At 40.9% G+C, this 25529-nt stretch overlaps 1 protein-coding gene across 5 annotated transcripts in view; it reads right to left on the minus strand.

The window, feature by feature from the left end:
• Positions 1-25529, minus strand: part of SMURF1 (SMAD specific E3 ubiquitin protein ligase 1) — a 55543-nt gene that overhangs the window by 20788 nt on the left and 9226 nt on the right. For 3 of the 5 annotated variants that reach the window (XR_006415024.1, XM_044433191.1, XM_044433190.1), the window contains exons 2-6: positions 15954-16016; positions 5359-5397; positions 3576-3684; positions 1824-1957; positions 1633-1698 (exon numbers count right to left, since the gene is read on the minus strand). Coding sequence is in view for 4 of the 5 variants with exons in the window: in XM_044433191.1 (XP_044289126.1) it covers positions 1633-1698; positions 1824-1957; positions 3576-3684; positions 5359-5397; positions 15954-16016 (411 nt within the window). In the remaining variant the exon portion in view is untranslated. The remainder of the gene's footprint in view (positions 1-1632; positions 1699-1823; positions 1958-3575; positions 3685-5358; positions 5398-15953; positions 16017-25529) is intronic. The other 2 variants (XM_044433193.1, XM_044433194.1) reach the window with 2 other exon arrangements.

Consider the following 25529-nt stretch of genomic DNA (forward strand, 5'->3'; position numbering starts at 1 on the left):
ACTGAGTCTGACAAGCTGCTCTCTCTGGAAAGGAGGGTCAGCTATTCCGTAGCTTTGTAACTGCAGCATATTCTGGCAAGCCCGCTACATTTAATTTGTTTAAGAGCTCCAAGCTGGACTTAAGACGCTTAAACGTTTTAACTTGCAGCTGAAAAACTACAAATACATCCAGCCTTGCAGCACTCCTCTGAAGGTGATGCCAAAATGAGAGCGCTCTGCCATATTCAATCAGGTTTGAGAAAGAAGGCGCCTGGGAGGGGACCCCAACGGGAGATCCTCGCAAGTGGGAAAGACCGTACTCGTGGTAAAAGTGCTCTGGGGTAATAACATTTAAAAACCATCTGTGACTGGACTTAAGGTAACATCCAAGGGCTGATCCTTACTCTGAAGCTGACAACCAGCAATTCAGCAGAGCGTGACAGTGAGCACCGTCTTGCTAACCCCACTCAACGGCAGTGACCTCCATCTGGAACCAGATGAAGTTAGAACTGTAATGGTGCACTCCAGGATGGGGCTCTGCAGGTCGTCTAGTCCAGTGCTGGCAGTGCTGATGTAGCTCCAAGCAAAGAGCTAACGCTTCCCAAGGCAATCTGTTCCACTCTCAAATGGCTCTGATCATGAGGATGCATTTCCCATGGTTGAGTCAAAAATTACTTTGTCTACCGTTTCCACTGTGGATGTGTGAGTTCAGTCCCCATTTTCATATGAACTGAACTAATCGACACTTCCAGGACTGATATGCGGACTGGAATACAGTTATCCTTCGGCGTGCACATTTCCCTACATTTTGTGATACAGTCCTCAGCTCAAAATGTGCATAAATTCATACTTAAGCTAAAAGGTGTACAATCATGCACATTTTATTGAAAATGCATTAACAATAATACAAAATTGAATGTGTCTTTTTAAAGCACTGCAGATGGATGAACAAACAAGATGGATTTCAAGTGTGTCCAGAACTGACATTCTGCTGGAAAAATATTCATCTGCCCATTCTCTAACTTAGACCCACTGGTTATTGTTCTGCTAAAGCATCTTCAGGTGACAAGCTTGCATAAATCACTATCCCAAAGCATGTGTGCGCATAAGGTATCCACCATGCTGAAGCTAAGCAGGCTTGGGGCTGGCCTGAGCTTGGAGGGGAGACACCACCTGGGAACCACATGCAGCCACCTCGAGTTCCACATTGGGAGAAAGGTGGGCTATACATCTAATAAATAAATAAATAAATAAAGATAAATAAATAAATAAATAATCCAAAGGGATGGAGGAAATATGCAGCTATGGAATGCGCTTCCCAGAGAGGTCCGCCTGGCACTGTCGTTATTTGTTTTTCGGTGCCAGGCTAAGACCTTTTTATTTCAACAATATTTTAATAACTTTTAATATTAGCTATATATGTTTCAATCTGCAGCCAGGGTGGATCTGGAATTTATTTGTATTATGTGTTATACTACTATTCTTATTTATTTATGTAAGCCATCCTGAGGCTCTGCGAAAGGACGGCATATAAATATTCTAAATAAATACAGAAATATAGAAATAAATAAATAAATAAATAAATAATACAAAGGGATGGAGAAAATAGTGACTGTGTTGTTATCTATGCAGACAGGAATGTTTTCTTCTTACCCACTATCTGGCCTCGTACTGCATCGGTATCTGTGGGGTTTAGTTTGCATAGATCCAAACGCTGGTCTGCAAATAAACAATTTAAAAACAAAACTTGACCGAAGAACATACGCAACCGGCAATCAACATTCACTAGGCAGACACAAAGTACTGCCAATCATAGCAAACATTTGGAAGGTTAAAATGCTTACAGCCGGTATCTTTTAGCCTGCTGATGGCATTGGAAAGGAGTCGGACGCACCCCAGGAAGCCAGCTCCCTGTTTCTTGTGTATTTTCTTATGGTTCCAGACACTGATGGTGATAGAATCTGACTTCCCAACGTATCTAAAATGATCAGAATGGGACAGTATTTAATTGAGGTTCATTCCTTTGCTACAGCACAGCATTTACATTCATGAAGACTGGATTCATTTTAATAATGCTTTGGTCACGCTGCAGTTTTATCAAATATAGAAACATGTAATTAATCGTTAGATCACTATAATTTTGCACAGCATGTTAAACTGATAATGTACCAGCTCTTGTTAATTACAGACAACCTTATTAGAAACTGTGAAGTGCTGAGCTCATTAGGATATGGAGATTCTGCCTCCCTCCTTGAATTCTGAGCTACTCCATTAATACACAATCCTCTAGCCAGAATACACAGGGCAAGTGACGATTACTGCATATGGGCCAAATCCAAGGACTCATGCTGGCCACTCGGTGCTCCTAAGGGCACCTGGCCTTGAATTTCTCAAACCACCATGTGGTGACCCACTTGCAAAACCAAGGGGTCATGAGCTGAGGTTCCTCCTTCAAGCAGTCAAAAGCCACAGGCCATTTTCCCTGAAAAACACTCATGCTCCCAAGTACAAATCACCCAGAACAATCTCTGAGCGTGCACAGGGCAGTTTGTTGAACCCCATCTAGTGCTTACCTCCAGGAACTCTATTTATAAAAATGCCTGGGCCTCAACCCTTCGGGAGGGGCTCTCCGAAGGTGAGCGTGCCTCCTTGCCATGCGCTGCTCGCTCAGTCGTGCCTCTTGCCTCTGCTGACGCCTTGCCACGGGGTCAGGCACAGAGGGAGGAGCCTGTGACTGACAGGTCTTCCTCCCCAGCAGCCCCTCCCACTAGTTGTGCATCCTAGCCATTCCCAGGAACTGCCTGGCTGGACAAAGCCGCTCTTGAGATATTCCTCTCCTCCTCCTGATGCATCCCAGAACTCTGCAATAACCCATGCTCCCCAATCCCACTGGAACATTCCTCACTTTCTGATTCTGAATCACCATCTGGAATGTGGCTAGTAGTCTGTGGGGACAGCTGCCCGAGTTCACCATCCTTCTTGCTCCCAACACAAGGGACTTTTAAAAGGGAGACTGAAAGTTAAATAGTCCGCATGGGCATGTTCAAACTCTTGGGCAAGACCTAAAGTAGCTCTTTGGATCCTGGCTAAAATATTTAGGATTTAATTCACGCTTGGAAGAGTTCAGACCGGGAAGTTATTATGTAGCCAGGATCACTCACAATCATGCCTACAGAGGGGGCAGCTTCTGTCCCTTGCCCCAGCCCGCCACCGCCACTGCTTTAGACACTACTGGCAACAGCTGCGGGAGATATTTTCTCACACGGGCTCCCTGTATCCTTTGCAATCACCAATGCTTTCTTAGTTCTACAAACATAATCTCATGTCTCTGTGTTAGTCTTCTTTTGTTCTAATTTTGTTACTGCATAAATACACAAGAACATCAACAAATATAAACACAATAAACATCAACAATATAACAAAGCAAGCCATCTTGGAGCCTGTCGTCTGGCAGAAAGACAGGATATAAATTCTTCAAATAACTACAGACCGTCAAACATGGGGATGGGGGTGAGTAAGTCATTTTTTGTGGACAGACTAGTTGGTAATTGGATCTCCATTCTGTAAAATTATGCTTTGCGAAACAGGCAACTCACAAGTCATAGTGTTGGTTCCACTTGGGATCTAATGTGTTTTTCACAGTGTCAGTTGAGTGGCACTGACCAGATCCATCCACCACGACTTTTGCAAATGGGTCGGGAAGCCCTGCAGAGAATCAAGGCAGGCAGAATCACCAGAAGGAACCATTTAACCTACTCAATAAGGGTGAAAAAAATGCACAATTATTTATCTCTAAAACTTTTAAGTTGCCTTTCATCTACAAGGGATTCCATGACAGCATAAGTCAAAGAAACCCAATATAAAGTCCAAAAGGCAAAAGTACAAGACAGAAATACAGGGGATATTAAGTGTTGTTTGGAATATATAATCCCCACTGCCTACTTGTTTGTACCAAAAGGGTTTTCCCACTCTTTCCTGAGAAGCAGAATATGTTAACACTTCTGTGATATAGCATTTCAGGATTAAACTGAAATTCTTGGAAATCCAAGGGATATTTCCCACTGTCTTACATCCAACTCTCTCTTGTATGAGTTTTCAGCCTGTCACAACAAGCGTCCCCAAGGAAAGGGCATCATTTGCATGGTAATGCTCTATGGGTTAACAGAGTGGATGTGATTTAAATCAAATTGATTCAAATTGCAATTCAAATCACTTGTCAAGACTAGATTTAAATCATGGTTTTCTACATCATTTGCATGCATGCCTGCCTTGCTCATAGGTAAAGAAACTTCAAAGGTCTCTTTTATGGCCTGCTGCCATTATAGGTTTTCTCTTCCAGGGAAATAATAATATGAAAAACCTGACAATATACTCAAACAGATCCAAAGACTTATGAATATTCTACTCAAAAGGTTTCCCTTTCATTTTTACTGCTTGCCCCACTCTCCTCACACTTAGCTTCTTGTGCAGATCTATTCCACTCCCAACAATCTTCTGCTATTCATTGAATTTTTTGGAAATTTAGCACTTAAGTAAGAAGCTGATTCTGTGTATGCAAAGGAACAATGGGATTAAAGTTTTTGTCAACTTTGTATGTTTATTTTACAACATTTTTTGCTGTGAAGAGGCATGTGATTTCTGCAGACTCAAATTCAGTTTTGAGAACTGTAAAACCAATCATCTGTGATAATATCTTCTAGAAGAAAAAATCATCCAATAATCTTACAGATACCTCTGGAAGAGCATAATATTGTGAATGGATTAATGAAATCCATTATCAAAAAATTTAAACATTGCATGAATATACAGGTTCATGCTACATAATTAAAAGTTAATCCTCATTTCGTGATGAATAACCGTTGGACTATATTCTATCTTAAATAGAAAACTATTTTTAGATAGAATTTTCCTCAAAAAGCATTTTATTTAAAAAATCTCTTTTAAATAAAAAACTGTTTTAAATTAAAAAATCAATTTTAAACAAAAAATCTAATTAAAATTTCAAAATCCAATTTCTCTCCTTTTTTAAATTTATTTTTATCCACTCTGTGGGTTAATAACATTGTGTCAAAAAAGCCAGTATCTCCCATGCCTTATAGTGGCATTTTTGATTTAAGGGATGAGAATAAGAGTGGACAGGCATTTATTTGCCCGTTGACGGTCAGAACCGAGATCTGATTTTAAGTTGCTCATGGGGAATGATCGCAGCAGGGACTGCTCACCAAAAATTTCACACAGGTAGGTCTCCAGCTCTTGAGAAACTAGCCTTAAATGCTCCCAACAGAAACATGCGAGGAAAAGGGTAACATCAGGGTAATCGTTTAAATATGTCGATGGTAAAAACAAGAAAAAGTGTATAGATGCTTGCCAACTACTTACTGAAGAAATCTTTTTTTGCAAGATTCTTGGCACAAAGCACTGCAAAAGAAGAAGAAAGAGGAGTTTATCACGTTCCACTCATATTTCACTGCAAACTCAAACTCAACGGGAAGAATTCGCTTATACAACTCAAGTTCACAACTTGTACAACGCGAAGAAAAAGGTACAATGGGTTAGCAACCAGCAGTCAAGCATGCATATATTGGAGGGATTCATGGATTTGGCTGCTGTTCCCTTGCAGATGTTGCAAGGCCTTATCTACTAGTGCTAATTAATTACCATGGGGAAACCAGGGTAGCACATATGTTGTGCTTTGCTTATTTGGCCACTTGATGAACCTGAAGGATGCAGCTGGGCTGGAAGAGGTTCGCCCTTGCAGAACCATCCAGCCTGAGTGAAAACACAGTCAATGTTGAAGGCATTTTTTCTAGGCAGCTCTTTGGTTTGTTATGATGGATTCTTCCTTTAAAGGTTTGGTGCTGTTTAAATGTTACTTCTCCCCATACTGACCAACTGGTAAAAGGAACCAGCAAGCACCTTCGAGATGTACTACTACTTTCTGTGTAAGAAAAGAAGTGCTTTTGAGGAAATGTTCTGTATGTAGAATCAGCACAGCCACTTGCAGCTACACTAAGAGCAGTCAGCAGCAAGAATTACGAATACTGAAATCTTCATATTTGCTGTCTTAATCAGGAATGTTGCTATGGAAAGCTGAAATCAATTTTCTCTGGGTCATAAGAGTTCAGGTTGAGCAGTTATGGATACATATTTTCTTTTATTCATATCATTACCATGATTAATAGTGAAGGAATAGTCATGGAATGCCTGCTCCATACCCACAATTTTCCTGGTTACTAACATATCTTGGCTAGAATTAACCATTAAGTTTAATTAATTAAAATATATAATTCCAATATAACCTCTGACCATAGTTGAGAGGTTTGGGACTCAGGCTTCTAGTCCTCACTCAGTCTTGGAGCCAACTGGGTGACTTTGGACCAGTCTCAGCCCAACCTACCTAACAGGATCGTTGCTGTGGAGATAAGATTGAGAACAGGAAGAGGAGAATGATGACAGCCATTGTGAGTTCTTTAAAAAGGAAAATGAGGAATAGAAATCTGATAAAATAAATACATAGATAGATAAAATCATTTGCCATATAAAACACAGAGCCAGGGTGAGCCTATTTTGCAAAATCATAACTTCCCCATGGCTCACTGATTATTTTAAAATGTATGAAGCAAGCATGCATGCTCGGGAGTCTCACCACTGGAGGCACAACTCATCTGCATTAAGTCACCCCCAGGATGCAATCTCACTTAAGATGAGAAGCGGGTTTGTTGGGTCAACTCATGATCTACCACCCAGCATTTGTTATATGATTCCTAGAAAGTTGTAGGCACTATATTGGAATCTCCAACATCTGATATATACTTCCAGTGACCCCCACTTTTTTTTAACCCTTTCCTGCTTTGTGAACACACACACACACACAAGCAATGATTACATAGCAAATATGTACAACTTTTTATACATTAATAAAAGTAGAGCCAATATTCAAATAAGTCATTCTATGTCTTTCATCCAAATGCCAAAAGCAATGTAAAATCCTCAATCCATCACATTATAGGAGTCGAAATGTCAGTCTTTTAACTGTCAAAAGAGTGTAGAAATCCATCTATGTGAACCATTTGTGCATCACCATGAAGCAGGTAAGTAATCTAAAGGAGTGTATTTTATTAAAACATGTTACAGTACAAAATTTGTCTATGTAATAACCTTCTCCCAAAAAGAAGTGGCTACTGGAAATTGCCAAAAATATGTTTAAAAGGAGCATTAGCCAAATTAGACAGTCCCTTATTAAAGAGATGATGCAGGATCCAACACACAAAACAGAAGTTTTCACAGAACAAGATACTGTGTAAGATCCAAAGAAGCATCACGGACCACTGAAGAAAGGAAGTTGCCTTATTCACAAGGAGAGGTTGCTTTGAAATATGTACTTCTTCAACGACAGATGGTAATCTCACCATTACGCGTGAGAATTAAGCTGAGCTACATTTAAGGCTGATACATGGGGCAGGCGGGGAGAGGTGAACCTTTGGTAAAGTTGCCCTGGCTCCACCGTATTTCAGAGTGCAGGCATTTGCAGCGGAAGGGGTTGAGCCCACCCACCTAGCAGAGGACTTCCAGCACACAGAGAAACAGCATGTGAGGAAGAAGGTTTATCTAGTTCCTACAAATCACGAATTTTTGACACAGAGCAAAGATATTTTTGGAACGTATGGGCTATGTTTTTTTCCTGATTTTGCAGATTGGATTGCTGCATGCTACCGTGGCAAGCTAGTGCTATAGACCAGAAAATGGGTACATGTTAAATCATATGCAAAGCAAAGAAGCCCTAAGGCTGCATCCTTCAAGAGACTTTGTTTTGTTTATATACACTGGCAGTCATCTCTTCCAGAAAGCAATTACTTTATTTTTTATGCTGAAACAGTTTAATGTTCAGACTTTGGCCTTTTGGCTTAATTAGATTTCCACACCTTAAAAGAAAGAAGCCCCCATTTTGGAAAACTGACTACTTTAAAGCCATACACTTTTTGTTAGATGCTAAACAGCTCAAATTCTACTAAAATGCAGGGGACTGTGGTAGGATTAATTTACTGGTTAAGTTTCAGAGTACTGATATAGGGCAAAGTCACGGATTAAGAGCCCACTCCCAAACCAGCATAAAGCAGCGCAACTGTGCCATGGCTGGCTGGGGAATGGGAGGTTGTACCACTTCCCTCTGCCAAAACACCCATAGGATTGTGCCTTAAGGACATGAAAGCAAAACACCCTTCAGAATCCATTCAGAAAGTAATGCCACGCCCAAGTTCTGGAACCAAATTACACTATAATACTGCTGCCCTCGCTATGTAGTTTAGAGTCCCACATCCCCTTGAACAAAACTATGTTTGAGCTTTTCTTCAATTTCTTTGACTCCTACCGTATTTAAAATTCAAATATAAATGTGAGAAAATGACCATCATGAGTAATAAAACCTATTAAACACACTTCGAGCAACAGCCTTGCTCTTAATGGCTTCTCCAGCAGCAATTTGGTAAAAAGCTAGCAAGGAAAGTCGAGGCGATACAAGTACTTAAAACCTGTTCTCACCGTATTTCCATCTTGTTGCTCTTCATGTTACTCTTCATCTTCCATTAACTGACATTCTATGCTGCTATTTCCCCCCTCTAAAATCAAAACAGAGTGTCTGCAATTGCACTTACGTGTGCTTAAACCAAACATACAAATATCATAAAATCAGCTTGAAACCCTTTTGTGGGGAAAGATTGTAAATAGGAGCACAAGGCTTGGGATGGATAGAGTTGCATAAAGTTAGGAACTCATTCCAAAAGCTAATTTAAGAGAAAGCATGTGTATATGTGCACAAGGAAGCATACATATGTTACACTTAATGTAACAGAATAGGGAATGTGCATAACACTGACTAATATACCCCCTTATCAGCTGTTGTTGAAAAACTGCACGCATTAGCATAATGAAAAGGTGACTGTGCTTATCGTTCAATATGTGGAACTTCCAAGTGACAATGGTGAATGTCATTTCTACTCTCTGACTGAGGAAAATGTACATTAACTGGTCAATGTATAAAATACCCATTGATGATGTTTGTGAACGCACCATGATGTCCAGTAAATGTGACCAAATTTTGGCCAAATGTGGAGAAAACAGTGCCCAACTACTGCTATGTATAGTATTCACTATATGCACATTTTATTTACATACTGTACATACAAATGTATTGGTTAAAAGAAAAAGACCGGTCATAAAGTAGAAGGAATAGAACAATGGCCAGAAAGAACCCTATTGCAAGACGTTTGACCAAAAAAGAAGGTGTGTATGCAATTACGAACTGTGCTTATTGGGGACTGTGAACAGAGCAAGCTGCATCAGTCCATGGGGCTGTTTTCAGTGGCAGATTGAATAAAAAGAAAGCAGTCTAGTGACAGTAGAGCAGAAGGCAGTGAAAACAGAATTTCTCTTTAGGATGTTTATCCAGATTTTTAAAATTGTAACCGGAAAGCATAAAGCAGATCCTGTATTACACTAATAAGTAGAAACAGACCACATAGTCTCTGGTTCCAGCAACTTGTACATGATTATGCAACACTCAAATTGAATCTAACATGACTGAACACAACTTAAGAGAAGGGAAAATAGCTTTATGCTCCCATTTAAGAACTCCCCTTCCACATTTCAAAGAGAAAGTGATGGTGTTAGTAACAGCCACGCTACAAAACACAATATGGTTAGTTTCATGGGTTCTCTACTGTGAAGCTCAGAGGGGTAAGTCTGCACATGGGCACACAAGCGTCCTACCCAGGTAAAGAACACAACACGCTCCCTGCTACAAGATGACCAAGGGTTCCTCCAAGCGTCACTGGCTCGTTGGCTGCCACTGGCAAGCTCCATGCATCTGGCCTTCATTAAGTATAACCCAAACATGGAAGTTGCACTTTGGTGTCATGGCCAATGTACATTTAAGATACAAACAAGCAATTTCATCCAGATTTGGTCCCCCAAAACAGGCCTTTCTACCATTGTACTCATTTTTGCTATGAGAGTTTGGCTACAATGACAAAATGACCTTGACAGGCTGGAACTCTGGGCTAAATTTAACAAGGCAAACTTCAATGGAAATAAATGTTAAGGCCTGCATTTATGAGAAAAACAAAAACAATCCAAAGGCATGAGGACAGATCTGCCTTGGCTCCAGTACATGGGAAAGGGACCAAGGTGCCCAGGCTCATCCCAAGCTGAACACAAGCTAGCAATGTAATGCAGATACTGAGGAAATGTCAATGCAATCTGGCTGCGTCCACAGAACCATGTAACAGTCACAGGCTCTCGCAGGTTTGCGGGTTGTTTTCCCCTCAAATGCACAATGCCACCCAGATTCAGACAACATGGCAATGTATGCCAGGGCAGGCGATTGCTGAAATGGCAACTGGGATGTGCTGGGATTTAAACAAGCCACAGTGATTTGTTTAAGCCATGGCAGCTTGTTTGGTTGCACAAACTGGCTCACTGTTCCCCCCCCCCCACCCCCCGCTCAGTTTAACAGAAATAGCATACCTTTGGGAGAAATTGCTAAGCACAAGAACTTTAGCATGGCTTCTTTAGGAGGCTCTGATTTTGGTACGGCAACAGTGCTGTTAATTCTTTGGTTTGCTTTCTTTCAGCAGCTGAACATGAATGAATTAATGCACACTCGCTTCTAGTAATCTTTGTGTTAATAAGGGAGAACTATGCATTTCCTGGATAGTAATACAAAGCGTGATTCTCTATTTGAATCGAAAATGATTCCTGCAGGTACAGGAAAGGTTTGTGAAATGGTATCTGTTTTATGCAGCACACGCTACTAGTATCAAGTGTTATCCACCTAGGAAAAAAGTCCCCACTCGGAACTTGGAGACTTACAGAGCCAGAATACCATCACTAGCCACACAATTATTTCTGTCCAAAACCAGATTCAGAGTTTACAGTGCACTCACATCAAGACAGAAGAGTGCAAGTGATCACTGTTGCTCCTTATCTTAATACTCTACCTAAGTAGGTGATTTTGAGGGTGGCTGCAGAAAATACATGGTTGCCTGTCACAGAGTTTAGCGGGGCAACTAGGCCAGAGCAGGGGTGGAAATTACAGAGCACTTCACCCCAACTAGATACATCCTAATCAGGCATTTGGGAGATACACCAAAACTTCCATTTCTCTTGAAAGATAAATGGCTGTCTGTGGTTTCTGTGTTGATGAGAAGGAAGTGAAAGTGTGACAAGCCAGGGCTGAGGCGCTGACAATGGGTTAGAAGAACACACAGAACTGCGAGATTACCAGGAATGCAGGAAAATCCTCGAGCGGGCACTGACCCAAGAGGAATGTCTGTGCATGTCTACCAGGCCTAGTGTCAATCATCTACCTGAGAGCTGGCCTACATCAACAACTCTGGAGCCCCTGTCGTTAATGAGGAAGTACAGAAAGATTTTGTAAAGGGCAAACAGGATCAGAAAGAGCACTAAGCCAGTCACACAAAGCATATAATGCTTGCTAACAAAAACTGACCAGACTAGTTTTTGCCGTCAGAACAACTGGAAAGAAAGTCTTTGTCCCCATTTTTCAAAAATATTTATTCTCAACATTTAATTCTACTGCTCAATAGTACCTGCAGACCAAACTGGAGTAACATAAAGTCTAATTTAGTTTTCTTCATATTCTGGAAATAATCTTCCACAAGGAGGCAAAAGTTACCAATTTTCCAAACAATTCTCTCAACCACAAACCATATTATCACCCAAGCAAGCAGTTTAAGGAAACAATATTCCATCTATTCCAAGAAATACGTGTTTACTAAGAAGTAGGGCTGATGGTAGTGGGGCAGCAGTATGAACTGATACAGACAGAATCCGTGCTAGTTCACCGTCCTGCATTTACACGAGGTGGCCCTCATTGGTGGCACCGTCTTTACTGGTTTTTCTTCCCTCCAGTGTCACAGCACTCTCAACATTAAAGATGGGACAGAGTGGGTGCCCACAGCATTAGTTTGCTCAACGTTCACCTCTGCAGGCCCCTCACTGTTTCATTTCCAGGAGGAAGAAAGAAGAGTGCCAACAGACCTAGAGGTTTTCAAACTGTGTTTTCAGGAAGCTAGGGTTCCTTGGGAGTGTGAAGAGGTTTTTCATGGGAAAGGCTGATAAGGGCAGACAAACTTCTCGGAAAGAATTTGCCTGCCGCTAAAGACGCAGGGGAGTGTTAGGCACGCAGCTAGACACGCCTGGTGATGGTGGTGTTCCTTGTGCCACGAAAGGCACCCAAGGATTCTCTGCAATGCACTGAGATTGCATGGTAGGCTCACAGAGGTTCATCAGTGGACAATTAATAGAGGAAGGCAGAAAATCTCTGATGTAGCTAAATGTATCTCTTTCACCCTGTATGTATCTCCCTGTACTTGTTCTTTTGAAACAAATACTGTGACCTTTCTTCAGAGAAGAGCTACTCAAGCCCCTTGATCATTTTTGCTGTGCCTGGACAATTCTATACATGTTTTCTCAGAAATATATTCCACTGTGTCCCATTCAGCACACTCCCAAGCTAATGGTTCTAGGATTGCTATCTTGTCAAAGCAAGATTTGGTCATCACTGGCCAGACTAGCAGTTTATTTTCATCTGATGAAAATAGTCCACTACCAAATAAGCACAGGACGACGACGACGACAACACCCAAGCCATGTCCTTGTGCATATGTGTTTGGTCAGAAAAAAGACACGGAAAGCGCCAAACTTCAAGTTCTAACCTTATAGTTAGGCTACTCCACTGTTTTCATGTTATGAAAAACTCATGGAATGTCTGTGTTTGACTCATAGACGATTCAAGATGTGGAACTGCTTTAACAGAAAATATGCAAGGATCATTTTATTTGCTCAACTACTTCAGAAGGACAAGAGGAACACGCTATTGGTAGATGAAAGATAGTAGTAACAGCTTCCAGTAAGTATAATAGGCTGTTTCCAGCGCTCTTGTGCTAAGCCTACTTCATACTTTCCTGCTACTCACCCATCCCTACTCTAACTCTGAAAGGCTACAGGAGGTAGAAGGCTGTAGGTAGAAAATTACTATATGCAAATTCAACCCTGTTAATTCAGTTTATATATTCAATAATGTATGAATCTTTCTTCTGCAGCAACTTCACTGGTGAGCATCCAGTTTGGGGAATGGGCTAGTTCTTAAGTTACTAAAGGATTAAATGCCTATGTAATCTATTTTTTTTCCCTCTTTGCCGATAGCATTTGATGTCCAATGGGTTACGATCAGTGCCAAAAACTGTAACCTGTCTAGCTAGCATCCAGTTCCAGATTCAATTTTTATTGCTCCTTCTATGCTAAGCCAAAGAAAACATTACAGTCCCTTTCAGTGGTTGTCTTAAAGTCATCAATATCCTTCCTGAACAGTATTTATCCAACCATATATCATACAGCTACCAGTGTAATTTCTAGGTTAGATAAATGCCTTTGTAAGAATTGCCGTTAAGTCTGCCTGAGCAATTAATATAATTTTCACAAAATGCCAAGACCTTTAAATCATTTAGAAAGCAAACTGAAGTATATAGTTTAAGCATTCAATAACAGCTTCATACATTTCTGTAATATGTATTTCAGACCACAGAATATACCCTCTTGCAAGATAAAAGTTGCTGTTTCAGAGTGCATTGAGGGCAGGTATAGTTTGTACTCAGGAATGGGCTGAGATCCAGAGAACTACATTGTGTACAGCCAAGGACTTGTATATATGTAATGGGAAGTTTTGCACTTTTCTCTCTGAAGAGTGACAGCCGTGCCAAGTAATAAGCTACTCTGAAAGGCCCCTCAATTTCAAAAGTAGTTTGCCATGTAGCCAAGGATGATGGGGTGCCTTTGTTTGAGAGATTCAACTCCCAAGCATCCTAAGGTGCAAGAAAACAGCTGTAGCCTCTTTAGCTCCCATCTATGGATGAACTGGTAATTCTTCCCAATAAATCCATCAATAAACCCTCTAAAAATAGTTTGCTCAGCTACTTAGGCTCTAAAATGCATTTTTATTTCTCAGTGTAGTCTTAAAACCCCAAATCCAAATTTAAATGGGTGTTTGGATATTGTAACATTATACATTAACTTACTAAGTTAATATTATCCATAGTAGGTGGAACTTCCAATAGGAAGGGGTTAGGATTTAATTATTCTTGAGGTAATACGTTAATTTACTAAGTACTCAACAGTAAGATCACCTCTTCTTGCTTCCAAGAAGTGTGTGTATGTGAGAGAAAAAGAAACACAGAGAGAGCAAGAACCTGCAGGGAGATATTTCAGAGTAGCCTATTATCATTTTTGCAATCTTTCACTTGAAGATTACATCTACTTGTGTCACTTCTTCATTGCACTTCAAGAAATGTTTATTTTTAGTTTCCTGTATGATTCTTCCAGCTTTATCTCAGTTGAAGCTATCTCAGTGCATCAAACCTCTATTTAATGACGTTCAGATTTGCATAACATGCAATTCTCCAAACCCAGGGTTCATCAGTAACCTATTTAAGAAGAAAAATCTTTTTAGCATGGCTAAGCACAACAGAAAGCACTAGTTCCAATGCCACTACCATGTCCCAAGTTTAAAGCCTTTTTCTCAAATAAGTTGCTCTGTAAAATAAGGAGTGTTGTGGTCACAGACTAACTCAGCTAAAGAAGTAGGCATAATGTATACAACAGGAACAAATTTTAGGAAACAGTTAAGTGTATAGGAAAGAAAATGAAAGCAGGCTGCTAAATACTACATTAAGTCCCATAGCACATTGGCCTGAGATTAAGCTTCGGCAGAAAACCAATCTAAAGTTGCTTCTCATTCAAGTTAACTTGCTTGGTGTATTATGTTCTGAATGTCCTAATACCTTTGCTACAGCAATCTTCCGTACCAGCTTTGGTTCCTCCAAGAACTGTGGTCTCGCCAAAAAAAAAAAAAAAAGCAACTATATTTCTACTGTATCATTTTCCATAAAGATTTAGATGATAGATTATCATCTAAATGATGATGCCTCTCACTCTACTACCCTGAGCTACCAAAATGCTCATCTCTCACACTTATTTTTTCCTTGCTACCTCTTATTGCTGCAACTCCCCAGAGTACTACTGTCAAGTTGCCTTTTTTATGCTCAGCTCTCAAACTCCAATTCATACCCATTTCATGATGGAAAACCCTAAATACAACTTATTCTGATTGCACTCATCCTTATTTAGTTGCTTCTCCCTCTTTTATGTGGCTTCTACCCACACTGTCGAAACTTGCCAAGTGCTATACATACTAATGGCACCATATAATAGTATCCTGTATCACATTTCATGTGTTGATTTAACTGCATTTGTAATATCACACCCCTCTAAAAAAGCACACGAGAGAACATTACACATTTTAGATTAGGAGCAAAGGAAACTGCCTTATATCACAGTCTGATTTGTCCTTCTGACTCAGTGTTGTCTACTCTGATTGGCTGCAGTTGTCCAGCATCTCAAGCAGAGCTCCTCCACACCACCTGCTTCCTGAGCTTTTTAAACTAGAGATGCCAGAAGGATGAACTTGGGACTTTCTGAGCTGGGGTCCCTGCCCAAAGGGAAGACTCATGTATAAAGGTTTCAAAAGGGGACAGAAGATGGCAAGCATCTTCCCCTCTGTTTTATCCTTCAGTAGCCAAATATTTAGCTTACTGCAGTGCTTAAAATTCACCAAAGAGGGCATAAACCAAAATCCTGCACAGATGTCAATGCAATAGCCCTAGCATATTATATGGTTGACCTACATCTATACTGAAAATTATGACTATGAGGTCAAACTCCCCAAACTGACAAGCCAGCCAGAAAAGCTTCAAGCAACATTCAAGTTCTGCTCCACTGCATTTAAACTAGAACTTAGCAAGGTTTACAAACAAACACAATCTCACTTTGAGTTTATCATAAATTCACAGCTCAATTATATGCATGTGTCACACCCACTGGATTCAATGGGCCCTACTCACAGGTAAAGATGTATAGCATTTCAGCCCAATGGAAACAAAGGCAGGAGATACTTCCATGTGTGTCTGTGCCAGAGAAAGAAAGAGAAAGAGAGAGAGTGCATACAGGTAAGAGCGGCAGAAACTGCCTTGGCAATTTTTCTGTTTCAGTACAGGAAAAAAAATTCTACATCCTAATTTCTCTCAATTGCTAGTAGAAGAATTATTCTTGTCCCACCCTGGAAAGAAATCTGCAAAGATAATTTGTCTTTTTGCAACACACAGTTCACATTAGCAAGTATCCTCAACTCCAACAGCTAGACTTTGCTTCACAGAAGAAAACAGCAGACTTTCCTTGATCATAAAATAAAACCCTAAAATATGGTTATGGTCCAGTTAGCTGTACATTAGACATTTCTATCCAGTAACATGTGGCACTTTCCCAAACAAGTATCTTTCCAGTATAATAGTATTAGGTAGCAAAAGAACTACATTAGAAACCTTAATTGAACTCAGACCTATAAACCAATCTTCTCCTGAGGTTCTTTCAGTGTGTTACTGAGAGGGGAAAGGCAAGTCCCTACTGAATCTCTATCTCACATGCAGCTGAAGACATCTTTGTTAATTATTCACTTTCTAGATTGCCTGGAAGCAACCCTTTTGTTACTCGATACACTATCTCAGTCTGAGGAAAGAACATTTTAAAAATAATGATAAAAATCAGGCAGCATTAAATGCTGTCTGCTTGCATTTTTAAAAAATTCCATGTATAAGAATCATGTTCTTCCTCCCACCAGTACACATAACTCAGATTCCAAGCTGAATTTCACCTGCCAAAAATATTTTACATGTTTAACACTCGCAGTTCACTGAAAGCTGTAATTTGGTACAGTGCTTTACAAGCATCCATAGGAACCAGGATAGGACATGCACTGCTCGAGGTCACAGATAAAATCTGGGTTGGAGCTGAAATCCGATTGCTTTCCAAGTCTTAATTCTATATTATGAGCACATCAGTAACGTTGGTCAGTGTTTTAGAACGGAGACCACTATTTTTACTAACAATTAGTAAAAACACTTCATTTTGTACTAGCTGAATAGAACTGAAGTGACAGAGCATTCCAAGATGTTAAATGTAAATATGGATTAAGTCAGCTACAAGCAATTCTGTCAATTTTCCACTTTTTCTGGGTAGGCTACAATTTCAAATACACCTGATACAAAATTCCACAAAGAGCAACCATTCTGTTTTTCATCCAGAGTATGGGCCTACTCCCGTGTTTGAGGCTCACTGAGATCAACAAGAACAGTGTTCTGTTGATCAGGTTATGCATTTCAGACACTTCGGGCACTACTGGCCAGCCTGGTGCCCTCCAGCTGTATTTGAACGTGCCCGTCATTCCCAGCCAGCCTCACTGTCAACAGTGAAGATTTGAAAAAAAAAAAAATAAAAATACAACAACCTGCTTGTAAAAAGGTCATGTGGCTGTAATTCCTGGAAGAGGGGTCCCGTGTGCAATATAAAGGGCAGCTGGTTATCTTCACGTGCTCTCTATATCAAATTCAGATAAGAATTTCTCTTCCACACTGTCAAGTTCAGTGTGTACATACTACGCACTGAAGAATCATGCACACACTACTTCACACACATACTACTTCAGTGCATATACTAGAAGAACACACTATAGCATCTAACTGTATCTCTCCTGGTTCCAAGATATTCCTTTCGTGCAGGCTCGAACTACTGCTGAACATGAGAAACGGAACTGAAGAGCCAGGTATTCAGACTTGGTAGGTCCTGTGACCTGCCATGATTACTCCTGCTAACGATCAGGCTGAGACGCTCTTGTCTCCAGGGTTTGCAGCCCTAGTAATACTTTTGGCTTGGGCACATTATTGTGCCTAGAAATGTTATGATTTGACACTGGCAAGGAATACTTTGCTCCAGAATTACAGCATTTCCCCCCGACAAGTGCCACTGCTAACATAATACTGCCAACGCTGTAACTATGATTAAGTGATTAGACTAGGCAGTGGAACTGCTGTTCCCTTTCCACCAGCTTCTTTTGCAGTCTTTATGTTTTAAGAGCCAGGACAACATTGTTCTTGGCTGTGACAGCACCACTGTGGTGTTGTGGTCACCCACAAGTTGCCTGCCAACCTCCCAAAACAACAACAACAACAAACAAAACAAAACACTAAACCCCCTGATACTTATCCAGATGAGTAGGAAATTGTAAGACCTCTTTCCTAAGACATCACCTGGTAAAAAGACTGTACTTTTCACATTTGAGCATATTAACCATTATTCCAGCATTTACAAACTCTGTAAATGAGATTTTAAACTCTGTAAAAGAGATTTTAAATGCTGTCTAGGGATTGCAGAAGGTACTGAATATGGGACTACTTCCTATGAGAAGCTGGAAATACAGACTTAAGTCTGCACCAATTTCAAACAGACCTGAGTATAATTAAAGGTACTAAATCAGATCTATAAAATGACACACTGTGATGGTGCATAAGCAGGCTCAGAACCCTTGGCAACACCATCTACAACTGAAAGAGATCAGGGGAAAGCGTACTTGGGGTCTGCGCTGCATCTCTGTGGTTCTCTTTCCATAGAGAAACAGTGCAGAATCGAGTGTGTGGATTAATTACCATTTAGTGACTATGGATGAAGCCACAAGGGAAGAGTTCTGATTATCTTCTCATAAGACATGGAGGCCTTACTGAGATGATGCAGGAAAAATTGTGTGTGTTGGTTATGAAAATAATATTTAGAATTCTTCTATTCTTCCTAAAGTCAAACAACAGACCAGAATCAGGTAAACTAGTAAAAAGTTCCAAGCAAGTTTTAAATGCTAGCAAAGAGTATTTTTCAAAAGAAAACTCTATATTGCACAACATTCAAGTCCAACGATACTGTGAACATTTTGAAGGAGCATTTTCTGGGAGGCCAGATTATTTGTTTAAGGAGGAAACAACTAGGCAGAGATCAATACACAAAGCAGAGATCGATGCACAATTTGTTTGGTTAGTCTGCAAAATCATATGACTATTAAAATGAAAATGTTCTGCCTTTCTGTATCACATAGGGAAACTGGAAGCTTAGAAATAGATGTTCTGTGTTTGTGTAAGAGAGATACCATTCCATTATTCTTGCAAATGGCAGTATCAAATTATTATAGACTAAATTCTTAGATTAAACTGTCCTCAACTGTTGTGCTTGGATGCAATGCAACTGGTCTGTCATGATTTTTTTTCAGCTAGAGTGCAAGGGGAATCCAAAATGTGTGCATGAAGAAAGTTGGAGAATGATTGCCAAGCATTTCAAATACTAGGAAGACCAGTGGTCCTATTAATCCTTCACTGACTTATCAGTAAAACCTGCGAAAATGGGGGTAGTCTGATAGTTCATGAAGTACTCCAGTAAATGCTAGAACTAAATTTGTCATCTTAAAAAATCCTACTTTACCAAGTCCGTATTTTATGCATATTATAACTTTATACCTAAAATAAGGAAAGAATATTTCTAAAAGAAAATTCTGAATCTTAAACAAAGCCAACTGCACAGAATACAAGGTAGCCACGTTATCAGTACATGCCATCATGAAAGAGGGCTTTTATTCTAATTGAAGCTGTATCAGCCTATGTGATGCACTTTTGTTCCACAAATATGACAGCATTATTTCAACAGCCAAGTTAACGACTTCAAATTTGAATTAATAATCTGTTTACACAGACCTACAGTGAGAGCTGTGCTAACTAAACAAACTTCAACATTAAAAAACCCATATAAGCTATTTTAGAAGATCTCAGAATAGTCAGGAAAAAACCTGCGTTCAGAATATCCAGTATGGCAAAGGTCGCCCCCCCCCCCCCCGATTACTACATTTAGGGCACACTTCTACAGCCTCCTGCTGTTGTGGGGGGTGGGGACATTTGGAACACCAGCCCTAAAGTTCTGCAACCTTGAAGCTGAAGCTCTGAATGCTAATCCTCTACCCTGCTCCCTCACAGCTGGTCAAGAAAAAAATGCATGAGCTACATCTCCAAGGATGGCACTGGGCCTCAAAGGGACAGAGAACAGACGTGCTAGGGGACAGGAAGAGGCAAGTGGGCCCAGTGCTTACACTGATACCTATCAGTGCACCAGACTTCTTCCCACCCTTGGCATTTCATGTAAATGGCCATAAATATCCACGGTCTAAGGCAGAGATCACGACTACTATGCCTCGCTCCATGCACTGGATGCCGCTGAATTGTAGGGCACTGGACTGCACCCTTAATAATCCACCAGGCAAGTACTAGCATTCAGTTAACTGGTTTGACTGGTATTTCCCACACAACATTTCTACCTGTCGCCCTTGCTCACAAGAATTTTTCGGGCTGGACTAAAGCAGACTGAAACACATCCAAGTGTTATCTTATATCACTCCAAAATGTTAAAATATTTAATGCTTGCTCTTGGCTCATACTGTATGAGAGGCAATTCCCTAGGTTTGGAATGCAAGCATAAGCTGCAAGTTGTCATTCCACTCACTGAAAAGACTATAAGAGGCCATTTAGGGTTATTAGGCTTCATTGCAGAATGAAACTTGGAAAAGCTAAAAAGAATCCTCTGTGCAGGAGACAGCACAGTACCGTCTGAATTCTGTTAACAAATGTTATAAATCTTGCATTTAGCTATAAATTTTACAAAGAAGACAGGCATAGTCAAACTCTATTTCAAGTTTTGTTACAGTTTAACTTAGGAAGTGTAGCCTTCTTTCACATTTTTAATGGACTCTGGTTTAGTTGGAAATACCTCCCCTGTACCTTGAAGGGCTTGTGACACTTTTGCCTGCTGGAATAAAAACAATAATTAAAATATGTTAGCACACTGATGTAAACTTTTTCATACAGCACAATGTTTAAAATACTTAAACATTTATGACAGAGAAAGAGCTTGTAATTTCTATCAGCATTCTTATAGAGCCAATGCATCATAATTTGACACTTACGAAGTGTCTCAAGTTTTCAATGCACCATACAGATACCAAAACAGTATTTGCCTGTGGTCTTATAATGCAATAGACAATCCCAAAGGGAAAGGGAATGTGGAGATAAGAGGAAAGCAAGACTGGGGCAGGTGCACCTTCACTGTGAATGGATGGACCAAGCTGGCCTTCCCCTTGCTATAATGTTTGGCCTCAGACACAGGCAGTGAAGCCTCCCAGTGGTCTGGGGTCTCCTATGATAGCATAGGCCACAATGTATTCTCCTTCATCTCGAAAATCCCAGGCGAATGGCAGTCAGACCCGAGTGTTCGCTGCAGAGTGTTGCTTTAGTTCAGGACCAGATCTCAGAAAAACATGAAAACCACTTAGTGGGGAAAATGCCAATGCATTTCAACCCGCCATCACTCTCCATCCTTTCCCTGCTCACTAGTCAGTCAGTCAGTCAGTCAGTCAGTCAGTCAGTCAGTCAGTCAGTCAGTCAAGGAACTCTGCTGTGGAAACATGCTTCCTCACTGAACGTCAGTAAACATGATTGTCCAAAAGTTTAACAGTATCTTTCTAATTTGCTTTGGGGTGAATTCCCCTAATCCCTTACTTTCTTTTTTGGAAACCTTAAGTAACCCGTACTGCAACTCCATCAGAGTGATATATGATATATAAATGCATAATATAATACGTAACAAATGTAAATATAGCTTCTGTATAGCCTGAAGTGCCTGACCCTGCCTAATCTTGGAAGTTAAGCACTGTCAGGCCAGGTTGAAATCTGGATGGGTGACTTAATGTTGTAAACCTTCCAGAGAGCTTCAGCTATGGGCCATATAGAAATGTTAATAATGTTAATAATAATAATAATAATAATAATAATAATAATACTATAAAGCCTTTACAGATTAACACAATTATGGCACAAGCTTTTGTGGATTGGAGCCCACTTCATCAGATGCACAATCCTGAATTTTGGTTAACTCAGAATATAGCCCGCTGGTTGAAGGAAGTGGAGTGGGAATTCTAAACAGTGAGGAAGGAAGAGAAATACAGAAAGCAGATACAGTAATAGTTACTGTATTAACAGAGGCTGTTCACAAACCAATTGTTGGGTGGTACTAATGCATAAATCCTTAACACTGTTAAGCAAAACAACACATGTAGAATAATGAGAAATAGACAATTATTCTAAATCAACTTGGAACTGACTAAGATCCAAGGCTATAGTCGAAGTTCAAAACCTCTTTTACCACAAGTTTTGTTCCTATACAACCAAACAAATTGACAACTCTTCCAACAAATGCATGTCATAACTGCCAGGCAATTACTGGCAAATAGACTTTTGTTTTATTTTGGCCAAAGCCAATCCAGGCTTTCGATACACATTTGTCTATAGTCTTAAGGATTATTCCACTCACATTTGCAATTGCTATCTGAGCACTTCCAGTTTCATTCTCATCTATTTAGTCTAGTCTCAAGTTCTATTCTACATTTTAAAACTTAACACTGCCAGATGACAAAAACTAAGCTGTTATTTTCCAAGCAACTCCTTTTAATCCAGGGGTCTCAAACTCAACTTACCTGGGGGCTGCTGGAAGTAGAGTCTGGGTGAGGCTGGGCCGCATCAAGTATTCCACAAAAAAAGGATTTCAAGTATTCCAAAAAAAGTACAACTGATCCAATATTCTCAATCTTTACTAATAATAATTCAGAACATGAACGGTTCTTCAGAACATAGGCTTCTCTTACTTCCTCCTACTCCTTGCTGCCAGAGACCTGACAGCGCTTCCTCTGACACAGCTGAGCCACATTTGGCTTGAGGGAGGAAGCAACTGAGACCCTCAGTATGGCTTGAAGATGCTCATCAGTAAGTTTGGACCTGAACTTTGACTTATTAAAGTTCATGGTGGAGAAGAGCTTTTCACACAGATAGGTGCTCCCAAAAAGGCACATGGTCCGCTTGAACATCCTGGAAAGCTCAGGGAAGGTAAGGGGCAATTCTCTCAAAAATTGTCCAAGCTTGTCTGCTTTTCCACTCACCTCCCTGAACTTGGCTTTGAGTTCAGAATTGCACTGCAGGTCAATTAGCTCCATTTGAAGCATGGGGGGGGCATCTTCCACATCGAAGGAGAAGGGGTCCGCAAAAATTTGAAAAGTGGCTCTGTGTGTCTTGAAATCTGCAAACCTGTGATCAAATTCTTCCTGTAGCTTTACAATGGCATCAGCATACCTCTCACCGCTGAATGGTGTGCTAGAATCCTTGCATGCTGGGAAATGGCAGAGGTTTGTCTGAGAAAGCTGGGCTTTCCATAACACAAGTTTTGTGGAGAATCCTCTGACACTGTCATAGGCAGCACTGACAAGCTGCCCCTGGCCTTGTAATTTCTTGTTCAATACGCTCAGCTCCTGTGTGACGTCAACAAGAAAAGCTAAGTCCATGAGCCATTTGGAATCACTTAGTACAGGAACAGCCATCCCATCTTTCTCCATGGAGGTTTTCACCTCTGCTCTCAACTCAAAAAACCTCTTCAAGACATTTCCCCTGCTAAGCCAACGTACCTTGGTGTAGTAGAGCACATCTTCATATGCTGACTCTATTTCCTCTAAAAAGGCGCGGAACTGCCGGTGCTTTAAGCCCCTGGATCTGATATGGCTGATGCATTTCACAACGTCAGACATCACATTGTCAAACTTCAGGCATTTGCTGCAAAGGGCCTGCTGATGGATAATGCAGTGCAGAGCAATGGCCTCTTCCACAGCTTCTTCTTCCAATTTTCTTTGAACAAGTGCCACGACTCCATTTCTCCTCCCTGTCATTGATGGCGCTCCGTCGGTTATTGTTCCAGCAAAACTCTTCCATAGTAAGCCGGCATCTGCAATGGCATCACACAGCTGGCGGAATATCTCCTGAGCGGTGGTCTGGCCATGCATTGGAATCACTGTAACTCCTCCATCACTTCAAAATTGTCGTCAACACCATGGACGTATATTGCGAGCTGCGCAGTGTCAGTGACATCTGTGCTCTCATCAAGAGCGACTGAGTATGCATGAAAATGTTTAGCTTTCTCACGCAGTTGATCGTAAATGTTACCTGACAGGTCAGAAATGCGCTCTGCCACTGTGTTGGCTGAGAGGCTGATGTTGCTAAACTGACCCTTTTTTTCCGGACAGACTATACTTCCAGTCTGTAACATGCACTTTTTGATGAACTTGCCGTCTTTAAATGGCTTTCCTGCCTTAGCAATCATGTATCTCACTACGTAGCTGGCTTCGACTGCCGCATCACTCTCTTTGCTTGCCTTCTTGAAAAAATCTTGTTGCCTCAGTAGACATGTTTTAAGTTTGGCGACACGGTCCTCACTCTCATCTCCCTGGTATTTTGCATACTCCTCAGCATGTCTAGTTGAGTAATGACGTCTGATGTTGTACTCCTTGTGCACCGCAACTTTCTCTGTGCATATAAGACACGTCAGGATGCCCCTGTGCTCAACAAAAAAATGTTCCGTCTCCCACTTCTCCTGAAATTGTCTGTGCTCATTGCCAACCTTTCTCTTCACAGCAGGTTTTGAGAAAGACATGACTCGGGCTGGGTGACAAAAAAAACGTATTTGCACTGGGTGACAGGATATATTTTCCCTTCACTCGGTGACAATCCCGAAGCACGTTTCAAGGGACTAACGTTGTTAATTTGCGTTGCTGTCACGATCCTGAGCTATGGTAGCCCACAGGTGACAAAAAATATAAAACGCCCAGGCAATGTTCCCTCTAAGCCGACCACCGCTGCCGCCCAAGGCTGGCCACCGCGGTGGTGGTGGGCCGCTCATCCCGCGTCCTCCTGGAGGCCGGCCCGGGTGCTGCCGGCGCTTTGAAGGCCGCATGGCCCCTCCCCGTGCCCCACCTGTCCCGGTGCGCAGCTTAGAGGAAAGATTGTGCCCAGGGTAACGACTCACACAGGTGCGTGTAAGAAAAACGTGCGGGCCGCACTATCACTGAACTTTGATATCAAGTGGGGGCCACAAAATATCATCCCACGGGCTGCAATTGGCCCACGGGCCATGAGTTTGAGACCCCTGTTTTAATCCATCATCTCTTCTTCCTACTACCCAGCCATCTGGGAATAGTTTTCAAATCTGCTGTGGTTTGGTTTCAAAGTGCTCTAACTCGATCAGAATTCTGCACAGGAAATGCTTGGGACTGCAGACTATTTGGCATATTTCAGTTTCCTTAGTGAGCTTTTATAAATTTAGTCAAGGGATAATTCCTCAGATTTTTAATTTCCAGTAAATAATCCAAAAGAGAAACTAGAAAAAGGATACAGTATTTCATTGCCTGCAAAACCTCAATAAAAGGCTAACTGAAGCACAGAGTATACAATTAACAAAAATAACAAACATGCTTAGACCGAGCTACAGAAAAAAATTACCACTTGTTGCAAGGGCCTACTGAGGAGAAAACACACAGAGACTTCACTGGGACCAACTCAGTAAGTAAGTTCAGGACTATACTCTGAATTTCTCATTCTGAGAGCTGAGTCAAACTTGAGGCTGGGGTAATTAAAGCATGGTGACATGATAATTTGGAAGGAGACAATTTTAACTTCCTGGCTTGCACA

Source organism: Varanus komodoensis, unplaced genomic scaffold, assembly GCF_004798865.1.
Source record: "Varanus komodoensis strain SLA01 unplaced genomic scaffold, ASM479886v1 scaffold26, whole genome shotgun sequence".
Classification (NCBI taxonomy): Eukaryota; Metazoa; Chordata; class Lepidosauria; order Squamata; family Varanidae; genus Varanus; species Varanus komodoensis.